The following is a 20,798-nucleotide window of genomic DNA, read 5'->3' as shown; positions in this document are numbered from 1 at the left end:
TTCTTTTAAATATTTTTTTTTCTAATAACTAACACATACACATGCACATGCAAACATGCACGCGCACATGTATGGACACATTGATGCATGCACACACGCACACGCATACACACATTGTGCGTGAAATTGTCATATTTCTATATTGCAATTTTGTTCTTTCTCCATTCATCATTACTTATTTTTATTTATTTTTTGCTTATTGTTTTTCAATTTTTGCTTATTGTTTTAATAAATATACACGATACTTACCTTGGTACGTTTACTTATGAGTTCAACAATGTATGACTTTAAAAGTCAATCTTTCCTTTTAATAAATATACACACACAAGTTTATACTTTGGTATATTTTCTTTCGAGTTCAACAATCTTTATATATATATATATATATATATATATATATATATATATATATATATATATATAAATTATAAATCATAGATTATATCAAGTTTGTTTGATGTGTTAATAGAATTTTATAGTGATATTTAACCTATTTATATCATTCGATACATTTCGATTCAAATACTAATATGAAACAAAATTTAACACATGAAAAATATTTAATATCATAAAACTAAAAAAAAAGTTAAATATGTTTTTGTCCCTTCACTTTGAAAATTAGAGTTACTTTATTTTTGAAACTTTGACCAAATTTAGTCCTCAAACTTTAGAAATGTGTGGATTAATTTTGTTAACCAAATTTTGTTAAGCTTCTTGACGTTCCAACATATTTTATGATAACATTTGAGTTGTTTACACCATTAAACACATTTTTGTTTTAATATTAGTTGAAAAATACATTTGAAATGTCAAATAAATTTAACAAAATTTAATTAAAATAATTAAATGCACACATTTATAAAAATATAAGACTAAATTGATTTAAAATTAAAAAAAAAACTAATTATAATTTTCACATAAATTTAAGAGAGAAAAACTATTATAAGACAACTCTAACATTAACTTTTAAAATTGGAGAAAAAAATATATAAAAATTTGATATATAAACTAATTCAATTTGACTAATTCCGATTTGACTTCTAATATTATGCTTTTTGGTGCGAAAATTAATGATTGACGGTGACATCATAACGATCTCAGGACACTCTTAGAAGGTACATATTTTTATTGTCACTCCTCTTCGTCACCAAAGCCAACCATGGCTCTGCACTCGTACTGGAGAACCGTGCCCTTCTACGTCGACCCTTCTGGAACCCCTTCTCCGCACAATTCCTCATTTCTCTACCCTTCCCGCGCCAAACGGCACCGTTCCGCCTCTTGCTCTATGCACGGCCAAAGCCCGCGCCACTCTTCTTCGCCAGTTACACCCAATCCATGTCACGGGTCGAACAAGCCCGTTATTCTAGACTCGAGTTCGGATCCCACGCCGGAGAATGAGAATACCCGTTCGGATAAAGACCCGAACCGTTTGAGCCAAACCCGAAGTTGCAACTCTGTGTTCGGATTCCGAAACCGGTGTCTGTGGCGGAAGATTCTGTTCCCATCGAGGAAAGTGAGAAACATCATTATGCTGAATGTCACCACTTTTATTTACGGTAACCTTCCTTTGTTTCCTTCTCGTACCGAATCCCTCTCTGTTTTTGGAAAGGTTGACGAAAATTAACTAAGGAAATTTATTGTGGCTGAAGAAGATGTTGTATCTTTGAATGATTAATGCTTTTATTTGCGTATGCTTATGGCTACGTGCAGACTGGGGTGTGTTACCAGTTATGAGCTTGAACGTTTTATTGCATATATTTAAATGTCATGTTGCTCTAAGGTTAGATGACAATCGATTTGGTTCAGTTTTTTAAATGTCTAAGTTTGTGTTTTGTGGATGAAAAAACGTGGTTGGAGGGGAGAAGTGATTGGCCAGGCTCCCGCTCCGTGGAGCTGGTATATATTCCGTAATAGTAATATGGTTACTAAAAAAATATAAAAAATATAATAAATAAATAAATAAGTAAATAAATAAATAGATAAATAGGTATTCTAACACTCAACAGACTGTGATTTTGTCTTGGTCCACAATATTTTGGCAAATGTGGTCATTTCATCCTCAATTGTGGCTGCTGAGAGTTATTTAAACCTTGACGTTGTGACTGACAATTGTGCAGCCACAATTTCATAGCCCCAATCAGAAAGGTAGGCAGCCTCAACTTTTAAGTACAAGTAGTTTATTCTATTCAATGTTGTATTCTGAAGAATGTTGGTAGTTATTGGATTTTCTCAACATCCTTGTGAATCGTGTACTTGATTTGCTTTAAGGAAATTTTGTTGTATAATATTGAGAAGTTCCGAATTGTGTACCACTATGGCTATCACGCTCCTGTTAACTATGTCTGTAATAGGAGGTGAGTTGCCACTAGAACAGCGGGAGGGGAATTAGTAGCCATTACACCTTTGATACACCAACCCACCCATTTTTGGTCAATTTCTCGTCAAGCAGGTGGCATAGTTTTGGTCAATTCGCTCTGGCCAAGATAGCAAGCTCATCCCGTTATTGGGAAACCCCCCATTTTCTAGCATACTCATTTTGATGGTTTTAGTTTGCAAAAAGGCCGAAGTTCAGGCGAGTTCAGATGCACATTTCCAATTTAGCTTACATATACATGACATTTTGTAACTATCATTTTTTGCATGGTATAATAAAGACTTAAATGTTTCTTTGACCAGTGATGATTTTCTTTGAGCTGACTTTGAGAATTAATACTAAATGAGTCTAATGATTTTAGCACTTTTTGAGTTTTGAGCGTGTTATATGTTTCAAACTACAAGCATTGGGTTACTATATCTAGAAAATATCCGGAGATCATTGTATCTGACATTATTTTAATTTTAAATATATTAAATTAGATGATCACTTAGGTGTGGTTTCCATATTTCATATATTTTCTGCCTTGTGCCATCTTTTTACTTGATTAGGATTTGGCATACTTATGAATAGCAGAAAACTTTGTGGCTATTTTATCGTCGTGGATGCCATAGCATAATAGTGGCCAAATATGGAGTATAGAACCACTTTCTCTCTTTGCACCTCAGTCCATGGTTGTAAAAAATCATGATCTTATTAGATACTAAGATCATACAGTTTTACACTATCTGAGTCCCGAAACAATCTCAATTACAGGATGGCACTCGATTTGTTGGGATGGGTGGGATCATATGCTCATTTCTACCATTCAGCAGCAAGAAAAACTGTTTTTTAAAGAAAAATCCGAAGACCCACAACTTTTCTCTATTTTAAACTTTCAAACAGTCAAATCCACTATCTTCTGTGTCTTGCTTTACATGTTTTTGCGACTGTATTTTGTATGATTTTTGGAAAGCTTTGTTTTATTTATAATAACTGAACTCTGTTTCAACAATATATTGCCTATTCATTATCTATAAATCTCTACAAGAAAATTTATGGAAGTATCAGCTGAAACTTCAAATAAAACAGGAAAATTACAAGCTAAGCAACTAATTGCATTGTTTACTTTTGATTTTGTTAGAAATATTGGAAATATACGATCATGTGTTATAAAATTTTAGAGTACTCATATGGTCTCATAGGATTTAATATTTTATTTTATGATTTGTTTCCTTCTTTAATTAGGATCTTTGTAATTATAGGGATATCTTATTATAATATATTTGTTAGAATAAGATTTATTAGAATATGATTTATAAACCTATTACATATCCTACAATTATTTCTAGTTATTACAATTAGCCTATATAAAATGAGTTCTGCTGTGTAGTTTTTATTTCAGGGTTTCAGCATTTCTTGTATCCTTTTTTGTCTCTCTTTAACAGATTTATTATAACAGACCAAAACATGGCTTCGGACTGCTAAGTAAAGCATTAGTTTTCAACAAATTATATTTTGTCCTGTGTATAATGTATCATGCATACCTGTATATTTGCAATTACATTTATTGCTTTGGGGTAAATTGCTATTAATAGATATTTTGAGTGTAGAAACATGTAATTTTTTAAATGATCTAGGTGCTTTTGTACGTCTTGTGATCTTACTATTTCCTTGTCAATTTATTTTTAGCAAGTAACATTCCAGTTGTCAAGGAGGTTCAGGCAGTTATGAATCCAGCAGCTTTCACATTTGTGCGCTTTGCTCTTTCTGCCATTCCTTTTATCCCATTTGTAGTGCGAGGATGGGGAGATTCTTTTACCAGAAATTCTGGCATAGAATTGGGTATCTGGGTCAGTCTGGGATATCTCATGCAGGCACTTGGACTACAAACCTCTGATGCTGGTCGTGCATCATTTTTATCTATGTTCACTGTGAGATAGTTGAATTTTATTTATTGTGTGAGTGACCTTTCCTTCATGAGTCTATTTTAAACAAGTTCTTCATGAAAATGAGGGTGAAATAACAGGTAATTGTGGTTCCGTTGCTTGATGGCCTTCTTGGAGCAGCAGTTCCAATCCGAACCTGGTTTGGAGCCCTGGTGTCGATTGTAGGAGTTGGAATGCTGGAATCGAGTGGTGCATCTCCACGTGTAAGAGTGATCTTCATTTTCATGTTTTCCTTCATCTTTTATTCTCTTTTACGGTGAAGTTTATGATACAAAAAGCTTTTAAGTCATTATTCTCTGTTTCATGTGAGTAGAAAGGAGAGTAGGAATAGGGGATATATTGGGTAATAAGAATGGAAGTATAGAGTACCTGAATGTTGTGCAAGAAAAAATGGCTCTAAGGTCATGGATACTTAGAGGGTAAGAGTTCTTTTAGTGCGTGTTTGAATCGTGGAACACAGCCTTGATATGAAGGGAATTGATTGGGGAGTGGTATAGGTGGTGCACATCATGTGGATTGACTAAGGTGGATGAAGCCGAAGGGCAGGGGTAGTATTTGGCTTACCTGATATGAATTTTGTTTTCCTAATTTTGTACATTCCAGTTAATAACTCCAGTAGCTTGCTCCTAGTTCTTACCCTCTCTATTTTTCACTTTTTTAATTTAGAACCTATCATAATAATATTATATATTGCTAAGGACTATTGATAAACATTACCTGAATGCTGTGAATACAGATTGGAGATCTTTTGAACTTTTTAAGTGCTGTGTCTTTTGGCATTCATATGTTAAGAACTGAACATTTGTCAAGAAGCATAAATAAGGAGAAGTTTCTGCCCCTCCTTGGATATGAGGTTAGTTAGTTACTTGTCCATGCAATGTCACTTCTTTCTTTCCTGTATGTGTGTTTATGTGTATTTCAATGCGAAACCCTTCCACTTAACCTTTTGCAATATTTACCTTTTTTAAAGTTTTAAATGTAGATTTGCGTTGTTGTTTTGTTTTCTGCAATATGGTATCTTCTTGGAAGTTACATTAATGGTTCCCAGCATCCCTTACCATCATCTTGGACGTGGAAAATGCTTAGAGACTGGATGACTGGTTTTCCATGGATACCAGCAATTTATACAGGGATATTTTCAACTGGTTTATGCTTGTGGGTTGAGGTAAAGTCATCATTCTTCCCTCACTTTGTGGGTGTTTATTATTACTTTTTTGTTCATTTTTAACAATGAAAATACTTATTGTCTCCACTTCATTATTTGCTTTTAGAAACAAGAATAGTAAACAATAACATTTTTTTTTTTTATTAAAGTAAACTAAAAGGAACATGAGTATTATGGGGTGCCCAAGCCCCACGTTGGTCTTATTAATTGGTATCATGTCTCAGAAAGTACTATGATAGGAACTTGGATATTATGGGGTGCCCAGTCTCACTTCGAGTAAGTGTGGGATGTTAAGTGGAGTATTTAAGTAGCTACCTTTAAAGGGTGGGTTCCCAAAATGCTTGGGTACTTGTTAGAAACACAAGTGAATAAAAGCAAAAGTCAAATCAAACATCCATAGGTTTTCCTTTTTTAAGAATTCGTCTGTCTCCGTGATCTCAAATGGATGTCTGAGTTTTGAAATTAGGATTTATTTCCATAGTTATTTGTTTCAGGATTCTTTTTTTTTTTTTGTGAGAAAGTATTTCAACATCATTTTTGTGGTCATCCAACTTTCCTATTACTACTTTGGGGTTGGCTACTTCGTGCCACTATTTGGGATTGATTGCCATGCAATGCCGGATCCATTTTGAGTCTCGAGGGAAATTCCCCACACGAGTTTGTTAATTTTTTTAATATAGTATATATTTTATAAAATTCCTCACTTAATTTGTGTTGGAAGTCCCACATTGACTAGAGATAAGGCCAATTCATAGTATATAAGTGAGGTGCAAACCTCACCTTACAAGCCGGTTTTGTGGGGTTGAGTTAGGCTTTAAACCCACTTCTAACATGGTATCAGAGCCAAGTTAGAGCCTATCCTAGCGAGATTTCTTGGACATTCTGTTCTACCCGATATCGGGCCATTAAAAGGATCACCCACTAATTTCTTGTCCCACGCACGAGATGAGTATACCTCAGCGTGAGGGGGGTGTTGGAAGTCCCACATTGACTAGAGATAAGGCCAATTCATAGTATATAAGTGAGGTGCAAACCTCACCTTACAAGCCGGTTTTGTGGGGTTGAGTTAGGCTTTAAACCCACTTCTAACAATTTGAAATATTAAAAAAAGGATTAATCCTTATTATGAATATCTTTGAGCATTAATACGACTTAACTTTTTGAATATGTTAGAGATTATTCATTTTTCTGATATAGATTTCTTAGATTCAATTGCAGTTGTCTGCAATGTGTGATGTATCAGCTACAGAAACAGCTATAATTTATGGTCTGGAGCCAGTTTGGGGTGCCGGTTTTGCATGGTTTCTTCTTGGTGAAAGGTGGGGTCTCACTGGATGGGTTGGTGCTGCCCTTGTGCTAGGTATGATAATGACTTCAATGTTCCAGTTGTATTGTTCACTATTTCCTGATTCTCTTAAGGTATGTTAGAGAATATCAGAGGAATATCTCTGTTTTGTCTTTCCAGTTTTTCTCTCTCCATTCTGTTTTACATACGTGTTATACTTGCTGTTAAGGTTTTATTCTTTCTGTTAGTGGAGTGATTCATATCGTTTTTTTTTTTCGTGTGAGTCACTCATCTAGGTATCTTTATATAAACCTATGTATTATTGAATGGTTGAATAATGAGAATGATAGACTTTATCTCATTCCTGGTTATCAATTTCTAACATGGTATCCAAAGCATTATTATTTTTTTTCGATCCTGGAGCTTTTGTCAGTTCTTTTTGCTCATCATGGGTACTCTTGTAGAACCCAAGATTGCATCTTAACCTTTCCTTTTCTCTTACACTATATCTGAGAACCTCACAAACACAAATTTCCTTCTCTGGAAGCAATAGGTGGAGCCTGTAATCAAAGCCCACTACCTCCACCGCTGTGTGGTTAATCCTCAAATACCACCTCAGTTCCTCACACCTTCTGATCATGACACAACTATTGAAAACTTTGATCTCAGTGTTTGGGAAACCTAAGATCAACTCCTCTCATCATGGTTGCAATCATCCTTATCAATGTCCTTCCTCACTTGTGTTATTGGTTGTACCCATTTGTTTCAACTATTGGAGAAGGTTCACCCTTACTTCAACTCACAAACCAGAGCCAAAGCTCGGCAACTCTGAACTGAGTTATGCACCTTGGAGAAAGGGGACAAATCCATCAATGAGTTTCTTCTTTGCATCAAATCTCTCGTAGATGCTCTAACCACCATTGGTGATCCTGTACCTGAACAAGAACAATTGGATATTCTTGTTGAAGGTCTTCCCGCTTAATATGAGTTTTTCATCTCACTCATCAACAACAAACCAGAGTTGTTCTCCCTTGATGAAATTGAATCACTTGTTGCTCAAGAGGTTCGTCTTGAACGGTTCAAATCCTTGGACACTACAAGCTCACTCAATCTCGCTCACACAAGTTCTCAAACACCTTCTATGCACAATGTTCAACTTCACTCGGCAACTGCCACCTCCTCTCCAATCTCTCGTCACAACTATTTTCAACAAGGAATAGGCTATCGTGGTCGTCAAGGTGGTCAAACCGGTAAGGGCTTTATTCAGTGCCAAGTATCATCTATTCAAGCTTAATTTCAGTCATCAGGAGTATCTGTTCCAACCATCGCTCGCCTTTATATCCTTCACGACAAACACAACCTTACCACTTACCACTAACACAACAATCTCAACACTGGTTCATTGACTCTAGCGCTTCTCATCATCTCATCCCTGATGCAACCAATTTAATGGATGCAACCTCTTCTCACAGTGGGGAGAATGTTTTCTTAGGAAATGGACAAGGTTTGCCCATTCAGTCCTCTGGTTTTGCTTCCTTTAAATCCAGTTACAATCCTTCTGTTACCTTGTCAAAAACTTATTACATGTGCCCTCTCTCAACAAAAAATCTTTTTAGTGTTAGTCTTTTTGTTTGTAACAATCATGTTTATTTTGAGTTTCATCCTTTGTCTGTTTTGTTAGATCTCAGGTTGATGATTCCATTTTATTAAAAGCGTCTCTTGGTTCGAATGGGTTTTATCAATTTCCGCTGCTTCAACTCTTTGTTCCTGCTTCACCAGCATGTCTCTCCTCTGTTGCTCTATCCACTGCTTCTTCAAGTCTTGTGTCTTTGGCTATCACAAACCCTAAGTTTAGTTTATATTCCAAATGGCAAAATGGGCTTGTCCATCCATCTCTTAATGTCTTAAATCATGATGTTAAACTTGGTAATGTGTCTTCCATCAATAAAATGTCAGTGGATTTTTGTGTAGCATGCTGTATGGGAAAGTCTCATCAATTCCCTTCTTCTCCTTCTTCTACTCTCTATACCCATCCTTTACAACTTATGCTCTATGATCTTTGGGGGCCCTCTCATGTCACTTCATCCTTGGGTTATAGTTACTATGTGTCATTTATTTATATGCTCATAGTCGCTATACCTGGATCTATTTTCTCAAAAATAAATCCGACACCTTGCACATATTCAAACAATTTCAACCATTGTAGAATTGGATTTAAATCAAAAAATCAAAGAGGTTCAAATTGTTGGGAAGGTGAATTTCGTCCCTTCACTCACTATCTCAAATCCTTAGGCATTCCTCATCATATTATATGCCCCATACACATCCTCAAAATGGGCTCGTTGAATGTAACCATCATCACATCGTTGATATTGGGTGCACATGGATCTTTCATGTTAAAGAAAATGCTAATGGGACTATCAATAAATATAAAGCACAACTGGTAGCAAAGGGCTTTCACCAAAAGTATGGTTGTGATTTTTCAAAAAACATTCTCTCCGGTTGTAAAACCTATCACAGTTCACATTATTCTTACTCTTGCTCTCACAAATGGATTCTTGAATAGTATTCTTCAAGAAGAGGTCTACATGGATCCCCCACCTGGCCTTGTACCATCTAATTCAAGTCTCGTGCAAACTACAAAAATCCATTTATGGTTTGAAACAAGCTCCCCAAGCTTGGTATGAGAGATACACTTCCACTCTCACGAGCTTTGGGTTTGTTCACAACAAATGTGATCCATCATTGTTGGTTCTTCACACCACTGCTGGCTGTATATATGTACTCATATATGTTGATGATATTATTTTGACAAGTTCTTCTCTTTCTTTGTTACAAACTGTCATTTCCAAACTGAACTCTGTGTTTGCTCTCAAACAACCGTGTGATCTTGACTATTTCCTTGGCATTGAGGTCAAAAGGTACTTTAATGGTTCTCTACTTTTATCTCAATCCAAATACATCCGTGATCTTCTTGCTAAAGCTGACATGATTGATGCAAAAGGCATATCTACTCCTCTTCAAGGAGGACTGAAATTATCTAAACTCGGGTCGACTATATGGATGATTCTCTTCTTTATCATTCTATTGTGGGTGCTTTACAACATTTTACTATTACACGGCCTGAAATAAGCTATATTGTGAACAAGGTATGTCAATTCATGGCCCAACCTTTATTGGAACATTGGAAAAGCTGTCAAACACATCCTACTACTTAAAAGGATCTCTTTCTCATGGCTTACAACTTTGTCCTGCTGCTCTCACTAATGGCTGTTACACTTTAAATGCTTATTGTGGTGCTGATTGGGCATTAGATATAGATGATCGTAGGTCCACATCCGGTTCTCGTATTTTCTTCGGACCTAATTTAGTCTCCTGGTTGTCTAAAAAGCAAACTCTGGTTGCCTGTTCAAGTGCTGAGGTAGAGTATAGAAGCCTTGCTATCATTGTGTCTGAAATTTTATAGCTGTAATCTTCTTAAGGAACTTCAAATCAGTTGTACTACTCCCGTGATTCACTCTGACAATCAAAGCATAGTAGCTCTCACTCACGATCCTATCTTGCACTCTCGCACAAAACATATGGAGCTTGACATCTTCTTTCGTGAGAAAGTTCTCAACCACTCCTTATGTGCACTCACATCCCTGCTACTGGTCAAATTGTAAACCTCCTCACCTAACCACTCTCTTGAAGTCGATTTTGTTTTCTCCGGGACAAACTCAATGTTATTGAATATCTTCAATAACCTTGAGTTTGAGGGGGACTGTTAGAGAATATCAAAGGAATATATCTCTGTTTTTGTCTTTTCTGTTTTTCTCTCTCTATTCTATTTTACATAAGTGTTATATTTTTTGTTAGGGTTTTATGCTTTCTGATTGTGGAGGAATGATTCATACAGTGAGTCACTCATCTAGGTATCTTTATATAAACCTGTGTATTATTGAAGGTTGAATAATGAGAATGATAGACTTTACCTCATTCTTGGTTATCAATTTCTAACAAGGTATGACTTCCTCGTTGACCATATATTTTAGTGAGTCTAAGGTTTGACGTAATGGAATGCACTAATAGCTATTAAACACCGTGACCTATGTAGATTTGTGTGTCATTGTGTTGACACTTTTTGGGCATGACATTTGTCAGACATGCTTTTGACATGTGTCTGACACTCCTTACTGTGTCAAATTATTTTTTGAGCTTAGACACTTCAACACAGTTTGGGCACAAGTAAAGGAGTGAACAAACACTTTGTCTTGGTTAAACACTTCAAGACAGTGCTATAACAAGTCAGAGAAATTAAAGAAGACAACTTATATTTAAAATATTATAAGGGTCATAACAATGTTTTGAGGTTTGTTTTTGTACGAAGACTTAACTAGTTATTTTAACTATTAGGAAAGTTGTTAAACTTAGCAAATCTATTTTTAAGTGAGAATTCTATAAATCTTTGTTCTCAATAACCAAGTTTGTGATGTTGATTATATAAATATATCACTGGTGTTATCATGTCCTATATTTAAGTTATTAATTGTTGCAGTGTCGGTGATACTGTTTTTTCTTGTTAGAGTTAATACTTCGTAGATTTCGAGTATAGCATATGATACAATCCAGCGACAATCAGCATAAAAGGGAGGAAATTAGAAAGGGAAGTCCATAATAGTGGGAAAGTATTTACATGACTGAAAGTAGAGAATTTAGTGACAAAATAGAAAGTAGTTACAGATATAGAGAGAGAAAGGGAAGTTTGTGAATAGAAATGATGGAAATAATGTAAGGTGTAGAAAATTTTGTTTTGATATTGGAAGCTAGAGGGAGGGCTCTCTGACTTGGGCCTTAGGCCATACTTGTATTTTCTTTCGTTACAAAATTAATACTATTTGTAAGTTCTCATCAACAGTGAGAGTTTGGGAGACATGACTGCACAACGTTTGGTTGCTTTAGAACCTTGCCTTTGTGTTATTGAGGTGAGTCTTCAAAATTAGGAGGCACCAATGAGGGAACAAGATACTGGGTCCATGCTCATGAAGTGACTCCAAAGACAAAGTCATTGATGCCAAGGTTGGACGTGGGTTCACATGGTTTCACGGATGGCAGTGGGTTTTGTCCTCACACTATTAGACGATCTTCTTTTATCAGCCAAACGAGTTGAATTGCTGCAGTTCACCAACAACTTGATAGGATGGATCATGAAGTTAGAAACCTATATTTGCGGTACAAGGAACTACATCGAAGATGAAGATTCAATTAGCAAAAATCTGTTAGGGAGGCATGGCCCGGGATTGGTTCAAAATCCTACATGATTTTGATCCCCAGTTAAATTTGGAAGTCCTTATGTGTTCAATGACTAATAGTTATGATTATCATCAATTAGGAAATCCCTTTTTCCCTACTAAAGCTCCTTCTTCAAACTGGTATAGTAGAACAGTATGTTGAAGCTTTGAAGTCCTTATGGCCCATGTTCCTCCCATGTCAGAAAATGAATATAAGGGTTTTTTCTTAGGGAAAGGAGGATATTCGACTATCCTCACTAGTTATCTCAGTTTAAAATGGTGAATTAGAAGGGATGTTGTCTAATCTTCCTAACCTACTCTTACTAGACGGTGCTTGCTTGGGAGTGGTTGATTCCCTGAGATTCGAGGTGACCAAAACAAAAGAATTTGGAGTATGTTTGGGAAATGGGAGCGGATGTTCATCTAGAGGCCTCTGTGGAGCCTTGGAGGTAATAGTTTGGCTGTATACTTTTCTAATAAAATGCTTATGTCTTGGATTTGGAATGGCATAACATAATGTTGGGTGTAGAGTGGTTGGAAACCTTTGGCAAAACCACCACAGATTGGCAGTAAAAGTCAGTAAGCTTTGAGGATAGTAATAGGTGTATCATATACAAGAAAACCATCATACCCGAGCATTGTAAAGATTCATGCAAGCATGTGTGTTATCTATGAAATCTTGCAAAAGGTCAATGGACAAGACGAAGTACAATTTGAGTGAGCAAACTAAAGGAGGAAAGGAACATCTGAAACAACCCTAATTTTGTCTCTTTCTTATTCTCTTTGGGCCAAACATTTATCAGACTAGATTTTTTTTTTTTCATTTCATAAAGGTGTTGGATAATACAATCTAGCACAATCCAGCCATTATAACATTAACCTAATCTTTTTAATGTATTTATTACTAAGAATATTAATTACATCTTTACTTGTTTTGTTATATTTTTTAAATGTTTATGAATCTTACTATTTATGATACGAAACGATTATATGAAAAATAAGTTATCCGATACATAGTTTGTAATGCTATTGCAGCAACATTGTTGTCACAAGGTGATAATTCCTGATATGCGTGCCTATGTTTTTTTTTTTTTTTTTTTTTAATTTTATATCCAATATTGTGTAGGGGGAAGCTTAACAGTGCAGATATTTGGAAGCTCAAGTGTTTCGGATAAAGAACAAAAACAAAGTAAGAAAGTTGGCAGCCTAACTATTTCTGACAAAAAGAATGCTTTGTCTACGTCCACGGTAATGGTTAGATCCAGGACGGATGTCTCTGATTTTTTCAAGTAGTATCCTTCCTTTCATCGCTTCATCTATATATTCTTAGCTGACTTTAATCATCCCATCATGACCTAGCTATAATCATTTAACATAATTATGTAATTATTCTTAAGTGTAATGTTCTAATTTTTAAAGCTGATAATGAAAATCAGAATAAAAGGTCTGGGTAAAGATTATATATATAGATATTTGACATAATCAAATAATTATATTTATATGGGTTTGTGTATAGTGAAAATAGGTACTATAAAATCCATGATGCATATATTCAATTATATAGTTGATTTTCACAGTCATTCATTAAATCAAATATACTAACTTTGTCTAAATTTTACAATACAGGTAAGTTAATTCTCTCAAACGATACACATTCATTGTATTTAATTTTTAATATTTTCTTGGTACAAGTTAATATCAAAATTTAGGGATTTTGAAGCATAAAATTTAAATAGAAAAACACAACAGAAATAAAATCAAAATAAAAAAGATGTCAAGAGATTAATTCATAGATTAAAAAAATTAAATAATCTTTTTATCATAGTTCTATGAAGATTTAGATTCAAGTTTAAATAATTAATCTATTCAATTAAGTAATTAAATTGGTTATACAAAATAAATCAAAGTATCATTTAATAATTAAATCAATATTCAATTGATATCTAATTTGATTTCAAAATTAGAATTGTAATTTGCAATCAAAAAGATTAAAACTCATCAAAGAAGAGTGATAAGCGGTATAAAACTCAATTGTTTATTGATTTTAGTTATGTGAATTGATCTTCATATATTAGTTCTTCATCAATTAAAAATAACAAACAAATTCAAAGAAATTTAGCGAGGAAGAGGAAAACTTGTATGTTAGTTCTCCATGAATTAAAAATAACAAAGAAATTTAGAGAGAAAAGGAATAGACAAAACGAAAATAGAGAAAAAAAAATGAAAAAACAATTCCTAAGATTTTGAAATTCAGTAAATGATCTCTGTGTATGTGTTTAGAGTATATTTAGGTTATTTAAATTTAAATTTAAATTCTCTAAAATTTGAAGCAAACATGAGGTTAAATGGTAGTTTTAATTAGATCCGTAAGCCCAAATATAAAAGTTTAAGTTGATGCAATTTTTTTAAAACCTGTATAGGTTCCTTTATAAAACTTCGTAAACTTCAGTATATATGCCTTAAATTCAAAAAAATCATACAAAATACTAGAGGACTCCAAATTCAGCAAATCATTTGCTCATTTTGAAAATTTGAAAATATAGAATTAAATGCAACTGAAGTAATCCAAAAATAGTACCTACAATAAAAATTATGGTTAAAATAGTGAATAAAGGTCATACGAGCTAAAGTAAAGATGTCTTATAATCTTGGAAAATAATTTTTCTAGCATAAGTACATTCGTAACAAAGAGTCAAAATTTAAATAAAAACACAAAAAATTCAATATGATTTGACACATGAAGACCTATGTCAACAAATATTCAACAAAAATATTATTACTTTACATATAAGTTTTTTTTGGCAAATGTTGTAAACTTTGTGCAAATTTTCTAGTAAAAATTACAAATAATCTCATGAAATTTTTCTAACAAAAATTGTAAACCATCTTGTACACAATTTTTTTGGGACAAAAATTGTTTGGGATGTTCTATTCCCTAGAAACATGATTTAGTTGGAAAAGATCAAATCCCTTGATAAGGGCCTGTACAAATTAGGATTTTGTCCATTAGACATTGGTAGATTGTACCGACATTTTTTAGTTTGAAAGGCATGACTCAATACCAATAATTATCTAGTATCGCTATAAAATCTATTTTCAGCTCATCCTCTAGTTGCATTCGGATTTGGTTACATTCGAAGTAGGCATCCAAGAAGTTGTCAACTGACAATCTGATGCGTTATCAACTAACATGCCAATAGTGGGAAGGGGGCACACATCCTTTGGGTAGGTGTCTTGTGGTCGGAGAAATATATACATATACGTCACTTTCCACTCGTCTTTTTGACCATCACCATATTGGATGGCCATTCTGGGTATTGTAATTCGCATACGTGTCTTATAGTGACTAACTTCTGGGTTTCTTCTTTCATGGCCAAATTCTTCTCCTCTCCCAACCTTCTTCTTTGTTGCACTACTGATTCGTTGGGGTCCACCATTAGTTAATGACAATGAAAGTCAGAGGTCTATGCTTGGCATGTCTTCGAGTGACCACATGAAAGTAATATGGTTCACTCTGATTATGTGCATTATCTCTCTTTCCAAGATTTCAGATAGTTTGAAACCCATCCTAATGGTCATGCCCTTTGAAATTGCTATCTCCTTTTTGTCGCCTACCAGCATCGATCGATGCCTTTCTGGACTCGTATCATCTCAACGTCGCATTCTTAGGTTTATAGCGTTGGAATAAGCTCTTTGGAGGGTCCATAGTAAAACCTTCGTGTGGTCCTTTAGTCTACCCTCAACTTTGTAACCTATCCCCCTAGAGTGGGGGAACTTAACCTTCAAGTGAACTGAAGAAACCATAACCCCAACTTATTTAAGGAAGGACACCCAAGTAGCAAATTATAGGCTGAAGGTGTGTGGACTACGATGTACCTCATGATCGTCGTACTTACGAGTTTACTGTCAGTAAACATTGTTGTCATGTTTACATAGCCCCAAACCTCTACTTGCTTCCCCGAAAACCATACTAACACACCTGGGAAGGGTTTTAACTAGTCTCTTAGTACTTGAGTGCCCCGAAAAACACATTAAGCTGAAGGGGATGGGTGGACATTCAAGATACTTATCTGTTTTTCTAATTATACTTGATAATACTATTCCACCATCCATTTACCTTTCGATGTCTATTCGGCCACTCGCGTGTGTGACATCCATACCCACTTTCAAATAAATTTAAAATAAAAAAAAGTAAATATGAAAAATTATAAAAGATTAAAAATGGAAAAATAAAAGTTAAAAAAATAGTTTATTTTCAGTGTCTTCCAAGACACTCGTGTCGCATGACACAAATTTTCAAATAATTTAAAAACAAAAAATTTAAATAAAATGGTTTTCAAATTAAAAAAAAATCAAATCATTTTCCAAATAATTTTTCAAACAAATTTTTTCACTAAGAACTACGTGATCCCTGATTTTCTATTATGAATGGAAATACGTAGGAGCAAGGTGAGTCCTTGTCGGGTTCACCAAATAAAAGATAAATCATTTTTTAAATAGTTTTTTCATAAAGAATTACGTGATTCCTAATTTTCCATTATGAATGGAAATACGTACGAGCGAGGTCAATCCTTGTCAGGTTCACCAAATAAAAATTAAATCATTTCTCAAATAGTTTTTTCATAAAGAACTATGTGACCCTGATTCTCTATTGTGAATGAAGATACGTAAGAGCAAGGATTAATCTTTGTCAGGCCCAAAGAAAAAAATATTTTTGTTTCTTTTGAGTATTTATTTATTTTTATTACTTTCAGAATAAAAATTAAAAAAAAAACCACATCCATTTGTATGTTTAATTAAAAGTACCTTCCTAGGATAGGCAATGTAGGGTGCTAACACCTTTTGAACAAGCTTACAATCTCATCAAGCTTCTTCTCTAACTCATCTATTCTTTCATCTTTGTTTCCCATTTGCTACATAAGTCTCCATTTTGTGAACTCCCCTAGACAAAGTCAGTGAATTTGCTCTCGTTTCAAATTAATGGCTATCAAATGCCTTTTATTTTATCAACTTTCTAACAACTTTTGGCAATTTATCCAAGAAAGATCCTCCCGCTTGCAACATCTGCCCATTGCCTGTCTAACAAATTCATGCCTTCGTAAAAGTATTGAATGAGGGCATGCTCTTGTATTTGATGTTGCAGACATGTATATAGTATTAATAATGATCACTCACACTCGGCATGTTATAAGACCACTTCATCAACTTTTTCCCATCATTTAAGTTACAAAATACACATCATTGGTAAGATCAAAAGGTCTTTCATAGGCATTTAATGGGGCTTGGTTAGAAAAAATATTGGTTTTTCCAGGAATTCAAAAACACCATTAAGCCTAAGAGAACAACCACATGTAAATGTTTTTATAAATATGGTTCACTTTTTTTCATGCATTTCATGCGACCTTTTTCATCAAATAAAATTATTATCTTTCCTCTTTTTCTTTTTCTAGGGTAGGATTAAAAATCCTACCCCAAACTTATTCACTTTCTTGGGTAGGGTTTGTTCACAAAACCCTACCCAAAACTTATTCAATCTAATACCTTAATAGGTAGAAATAGATGGTAGGGTGTTTACGCCCTACCCCAAATTGATCTCCTTTCATACCTTTATTTCACCTAACATGTACTTGTTCTCTATTCTAAGGTGTGGAACAAGATATATTTTTCTGGCTAAGGTTAAAGAATGAAACAGTTATGCACAAAAAGGTAACAACAAATAAGTAACTTTTGGGTTGACTATTTGGCTAAGTGGCTCTACATATCAAACAATGCTTTTATTCTTTCTAACCAATTATGTGATTTCATTAAAAAGAATCAGGGAAAAATCAATTTCATGGCAATAAGCTCTCTACACACAATCTTTTACTCAAAGCATATCACAAAAATATTTCAATTAGTATGCACAATCAGGATGTAAAATAGTCAATGCTCATGTCTATTTCATTTTAATTTATCATTACATCAGTTGACAATGCACATTGAGAACATGGTTATCTTAAGATGAAGTTAAGATAATGGCATACACATGCAAATAGAAATACAATGCAGAAACAAAAGACAATAATTAAAATGCAAAATTTAAATGAAGGGTTGCCTCTTAGTAAGCGCTAGTTTAATGTTTGATTGCTTGACCTTTCTTCTTCTCCGAAGGAGGGCCCTTTTCTTCTTCTTTCATTTGTTGTAGAGAAAAGAAACTGGAACAATTTTTCAGTAACTTGGAAACCTGTTCTGGCTTACTCGTCACAAACAAAACTTCCTTAGGAGCATTAATATCCTTTGGTTCCAGATTATGAATTCCTTCGAAAATTTTGAAGTTTACCTCCTCCTCTTGATCTTTGATTTATAACTTGCTGCCATCAACATCTGTGATAACTTTGGCAGTTTTCATGAATAGTATTCGAAGAATGAGAGGAACCTCAACATTTTCCTCCATGTCAAGTATGACGAAATTCACTAGTAAAGTGAACTTATCTACTTGCACAAGTACATCCTGAACGACTCCATTTGGGCATTTGATTGATTAGTTAGTGAGTTGTAAAGTCCTTCGTGTGGATTTGACTTCGAAGCCCTTAATTTTATTAAGCATAGATAAAGACATAAAATTAATGCTAGCTCCCAAGTAAATCAACGCCTTCCCAATAGCTAAATTCCCAATTATTCAAGGAATAATGAAGCTACCAGGATCTTTAAACTTTGAAGGGAGAGTCTTCTGAATGATAACACTATAGTTTCCTTGGACCTCAATAGTGTCTTCCTCTATGTACTTTCTCTTCTTGGTCATCAAAATTTTCAAGAATTTTGTATATGTTGGCATTTGTTATATTGCTTCCGAGAAAGGGATTTTGATTTCTAACTACTTGAAGATCTCCATGAATTTGGCAAACTGCTTCTCCTTATCTTGTATGGTACCGCTAGACGATTGAGAGCTTTCTCCTTTCCATGTAGCTTGAAGCAAGTGTCCTTGGTGTGGCCAGATTTCTTGCTATGAGAGCACCAACAGTCTTCCTTACCTTTTAAGCTAAGTTTAATATTTGCAAGATTTGAATTCCCAAGTTTGAAAGTCTTTCCAGAAAACATGGCAGCTCCTTCGGTGGAGGGCTTATTCGTCATGACTATTCGACGAGCATCCTAACCTTGGACAATGAAGAAGACTTCAGAAAGAGAATGAAGTCTTTCCTTCCCAAGAATTTGAGCCCTAATAGGGTCATATTCAAGACTCAATCCTGATAAGACCTTAAATATTCGAGATCGTTCAACAAACTAAGTAAGAGTGATAACATCTTTACTATTTTCAAGCTTCAAATTTTGATACTGGTCCAACTCAATCCATAAACCCTTCTCCCAAATTTCATGGGCACTTGAGTAGAACATATAGTTTCTACTTATCTCTATAGACATGGAACCCCATAACCATGTAATGATTCATGAGTCATCATTATCCCAAATCTGAAAATTGGGATTATCTGAGGAAATGGCCTCTCCTTCAATATTGTGGAGAATAAAGAAAATAGGGATTGAGATTAATCTCCCTTGTGTATAAACCACACATAGGGTAATCTATTTATAATAGACAGAGGTACAAGTAAAAAGAGTAACTGAAAATAAAAAGATTAAATAGAAGATATTGTTTGATATTGTGGTTATCAATATCTAACAATATCTTAATAATATCAAATAATATCTAACACTCCCCCTCAAGCTGGAGCATACAAATCGTATGTGCCAAGCTTGTTACAAATATAATCAATTCTAGGCCCCCGTAAAGACTTTAGTAAAAATATCTGCTAACTGATCACTTGAGTTAACAAACTCAGTCTTGATGTCTCTAGACATAACCTTTTCCCGAATGAAATGACAATCAATCTCAATGTGTTTGGTCCTCTCATGAAAGACATGATTAGAGCTAATATGAAGAGCAGTCTGATTGTCACACACAAGTGTCATTTGAGTAACATCTCCAAATTGTAACTCTTGAAGCAATTGCTTGAGCCAAACAAGTTCACAGGCAGCTGAGGCCATAGCTCAATATTCTGCTTCTGCATTGGATCTTGCTACAACACTCTGTTTCTTAATTTTCCACGAGATCAAGTTACCACCAATTGAGATACAATACCCAGATGTAGACCTTCTATCAAAAGGAGATCTTGCCCAATCAGCATCTGAATAGCAAACAACTCTTGTATGGTTATTAGAACCATATAACAATCCTTTTCCAGGAGATTTTTTAATATACTTCAAGATGCGAATGACTGCATTCCAATGATCTTCACATGGAGAATTAAGAAATTGGCTTACCACACTTACTGCAAAGGAAATGTCAGGACGAGTAACGGTAAGATAATTCAATTTCCCAACCAATCGTCTATACTGCTCAGGATCAGATATAGGTTCCCCCTGATTTGGTAGAAGTTTAGTATTGGGATCCATGGGTGTATCAACAGACTTTGAACTCATCAACCCAGTTTCCTCCAAAATATCCATGGCATACTTTCTCTGAGATATAACAATACCATCATTAGACTGTGCCACCTCAATACCTAAGAAATATATGAGTTTGCCAAGATCTTTGGTCTGAAAATGGTGACAGATATGTTGTTTCAATTGAGAGATGCCATGGTTGTTACTCCCTGTAAGAACGATGTCATCAACATATATTATCAAGTAAACACATCCAGCACTCGAGTGTTGATAAAAGACAGAATGATCTGCTTCACACCGAGTCATACCAAATTGCTGAACAACATTGCTAAACTTTCCAAACCAAGCCCGAGGAGAT

At 34.6% G+C, this 20,798-nt stretch overlaps 1 protein-coding gene across 3 annotated transcripts; it reads left to right on the top strand.

The window, feature by feature from the left end:
- The first annotated feature begins 1,124 nt into the window (after nucleotides 1-1,124).
- On the top strand, nucleotides 1,125-13,521 carry LOC114167104 (uncharacterized). 3 transcript variants are annotated; one of them, XM_085669892.1, is made up of 7 exons: nucleotides 1,125-1,556; nucleotides 4,046-4,287; nucleotides 4,383-4,505; nucleotides 5,039-5,155; nucleotides 5,285-5,467; nucleotides 6,674-6,886; nucleotides 13,149-13,521. In XM_085669892.1, the coding sequence occupies exons 1-7, from the start codon at nucleotides 1,160-1,162 to the stop codon at nucleotides 13,158-13,160; spliced, it is 1,287 nt and encodes a 428-aa protein (XP_085526018.1). In that variant the 5' UTR covers nucleotides 1,125-1,159; the 3' UTR covers nucleotides 13,161-13,521. The 3 variants fall into 3 exon arrangements, with proteins under 3 accessions (XP_085526018.1, XP_085526017.1, XP_027907862.1); XM_085669891.1 differs by having other exon boundaries at nucleotides 1,128-1,556; nucleotides 6,674-6,827; XM_028052061.2 differs by having other exon boundaries at nucleotides 1,129-1,556; nucleotides 6,686-6,827.
- The last annotated feature ends 7,277 nt before the right edge of the window (nucleotides 13,522-20,798 follow it).

Source organism: Vigna unguiculata, chromosome 2 (assembly GCF_037176805.1).
Source record: "Vigna unguiculata cultivar grain cowpea cultivar isolate G323 ecotype 2 chromosome 2, ASM3717680v1, whole genome shotgun sequence".
Classification (NCBI taxonomy): domain Eukaryota; kingdom Viridiplantae; phylum Streptophyta; class Magnoliopsida; order Fabales; family Fabaceae; genus Vigna; species Vigna unguiculata.
Note: the sequence above shows the minus strand (reverse complement) of the source record. Positions and strands in the feature narration are given on the sequence as shown.

Excerpts from the sequence above, each read along its gene's own strand:
- LOC114167104 (XM_085669891.1), top strand. The coding sequence starts at position 1,160 with ATGGCTCTGCACTCGTACTGGAGAACCGTGCCCTTCTACGTCGACCCT. Across the intron at positions 4,288-4,382 it reads CATTTTTATCTATGTTCACT|GTAATTGTGGTTCCGTTGCT; the intron begins GTGAGATAGTTG and ends GTGAAATAACAG. Across the intron at positions 4,506-5,038 it reads CGAGTGGTGCATCTCCACGT|ATTGGAGATCTTTTGAACTT; the intron begins GTAAGAGTGATC and ends CTGTGAATACAG.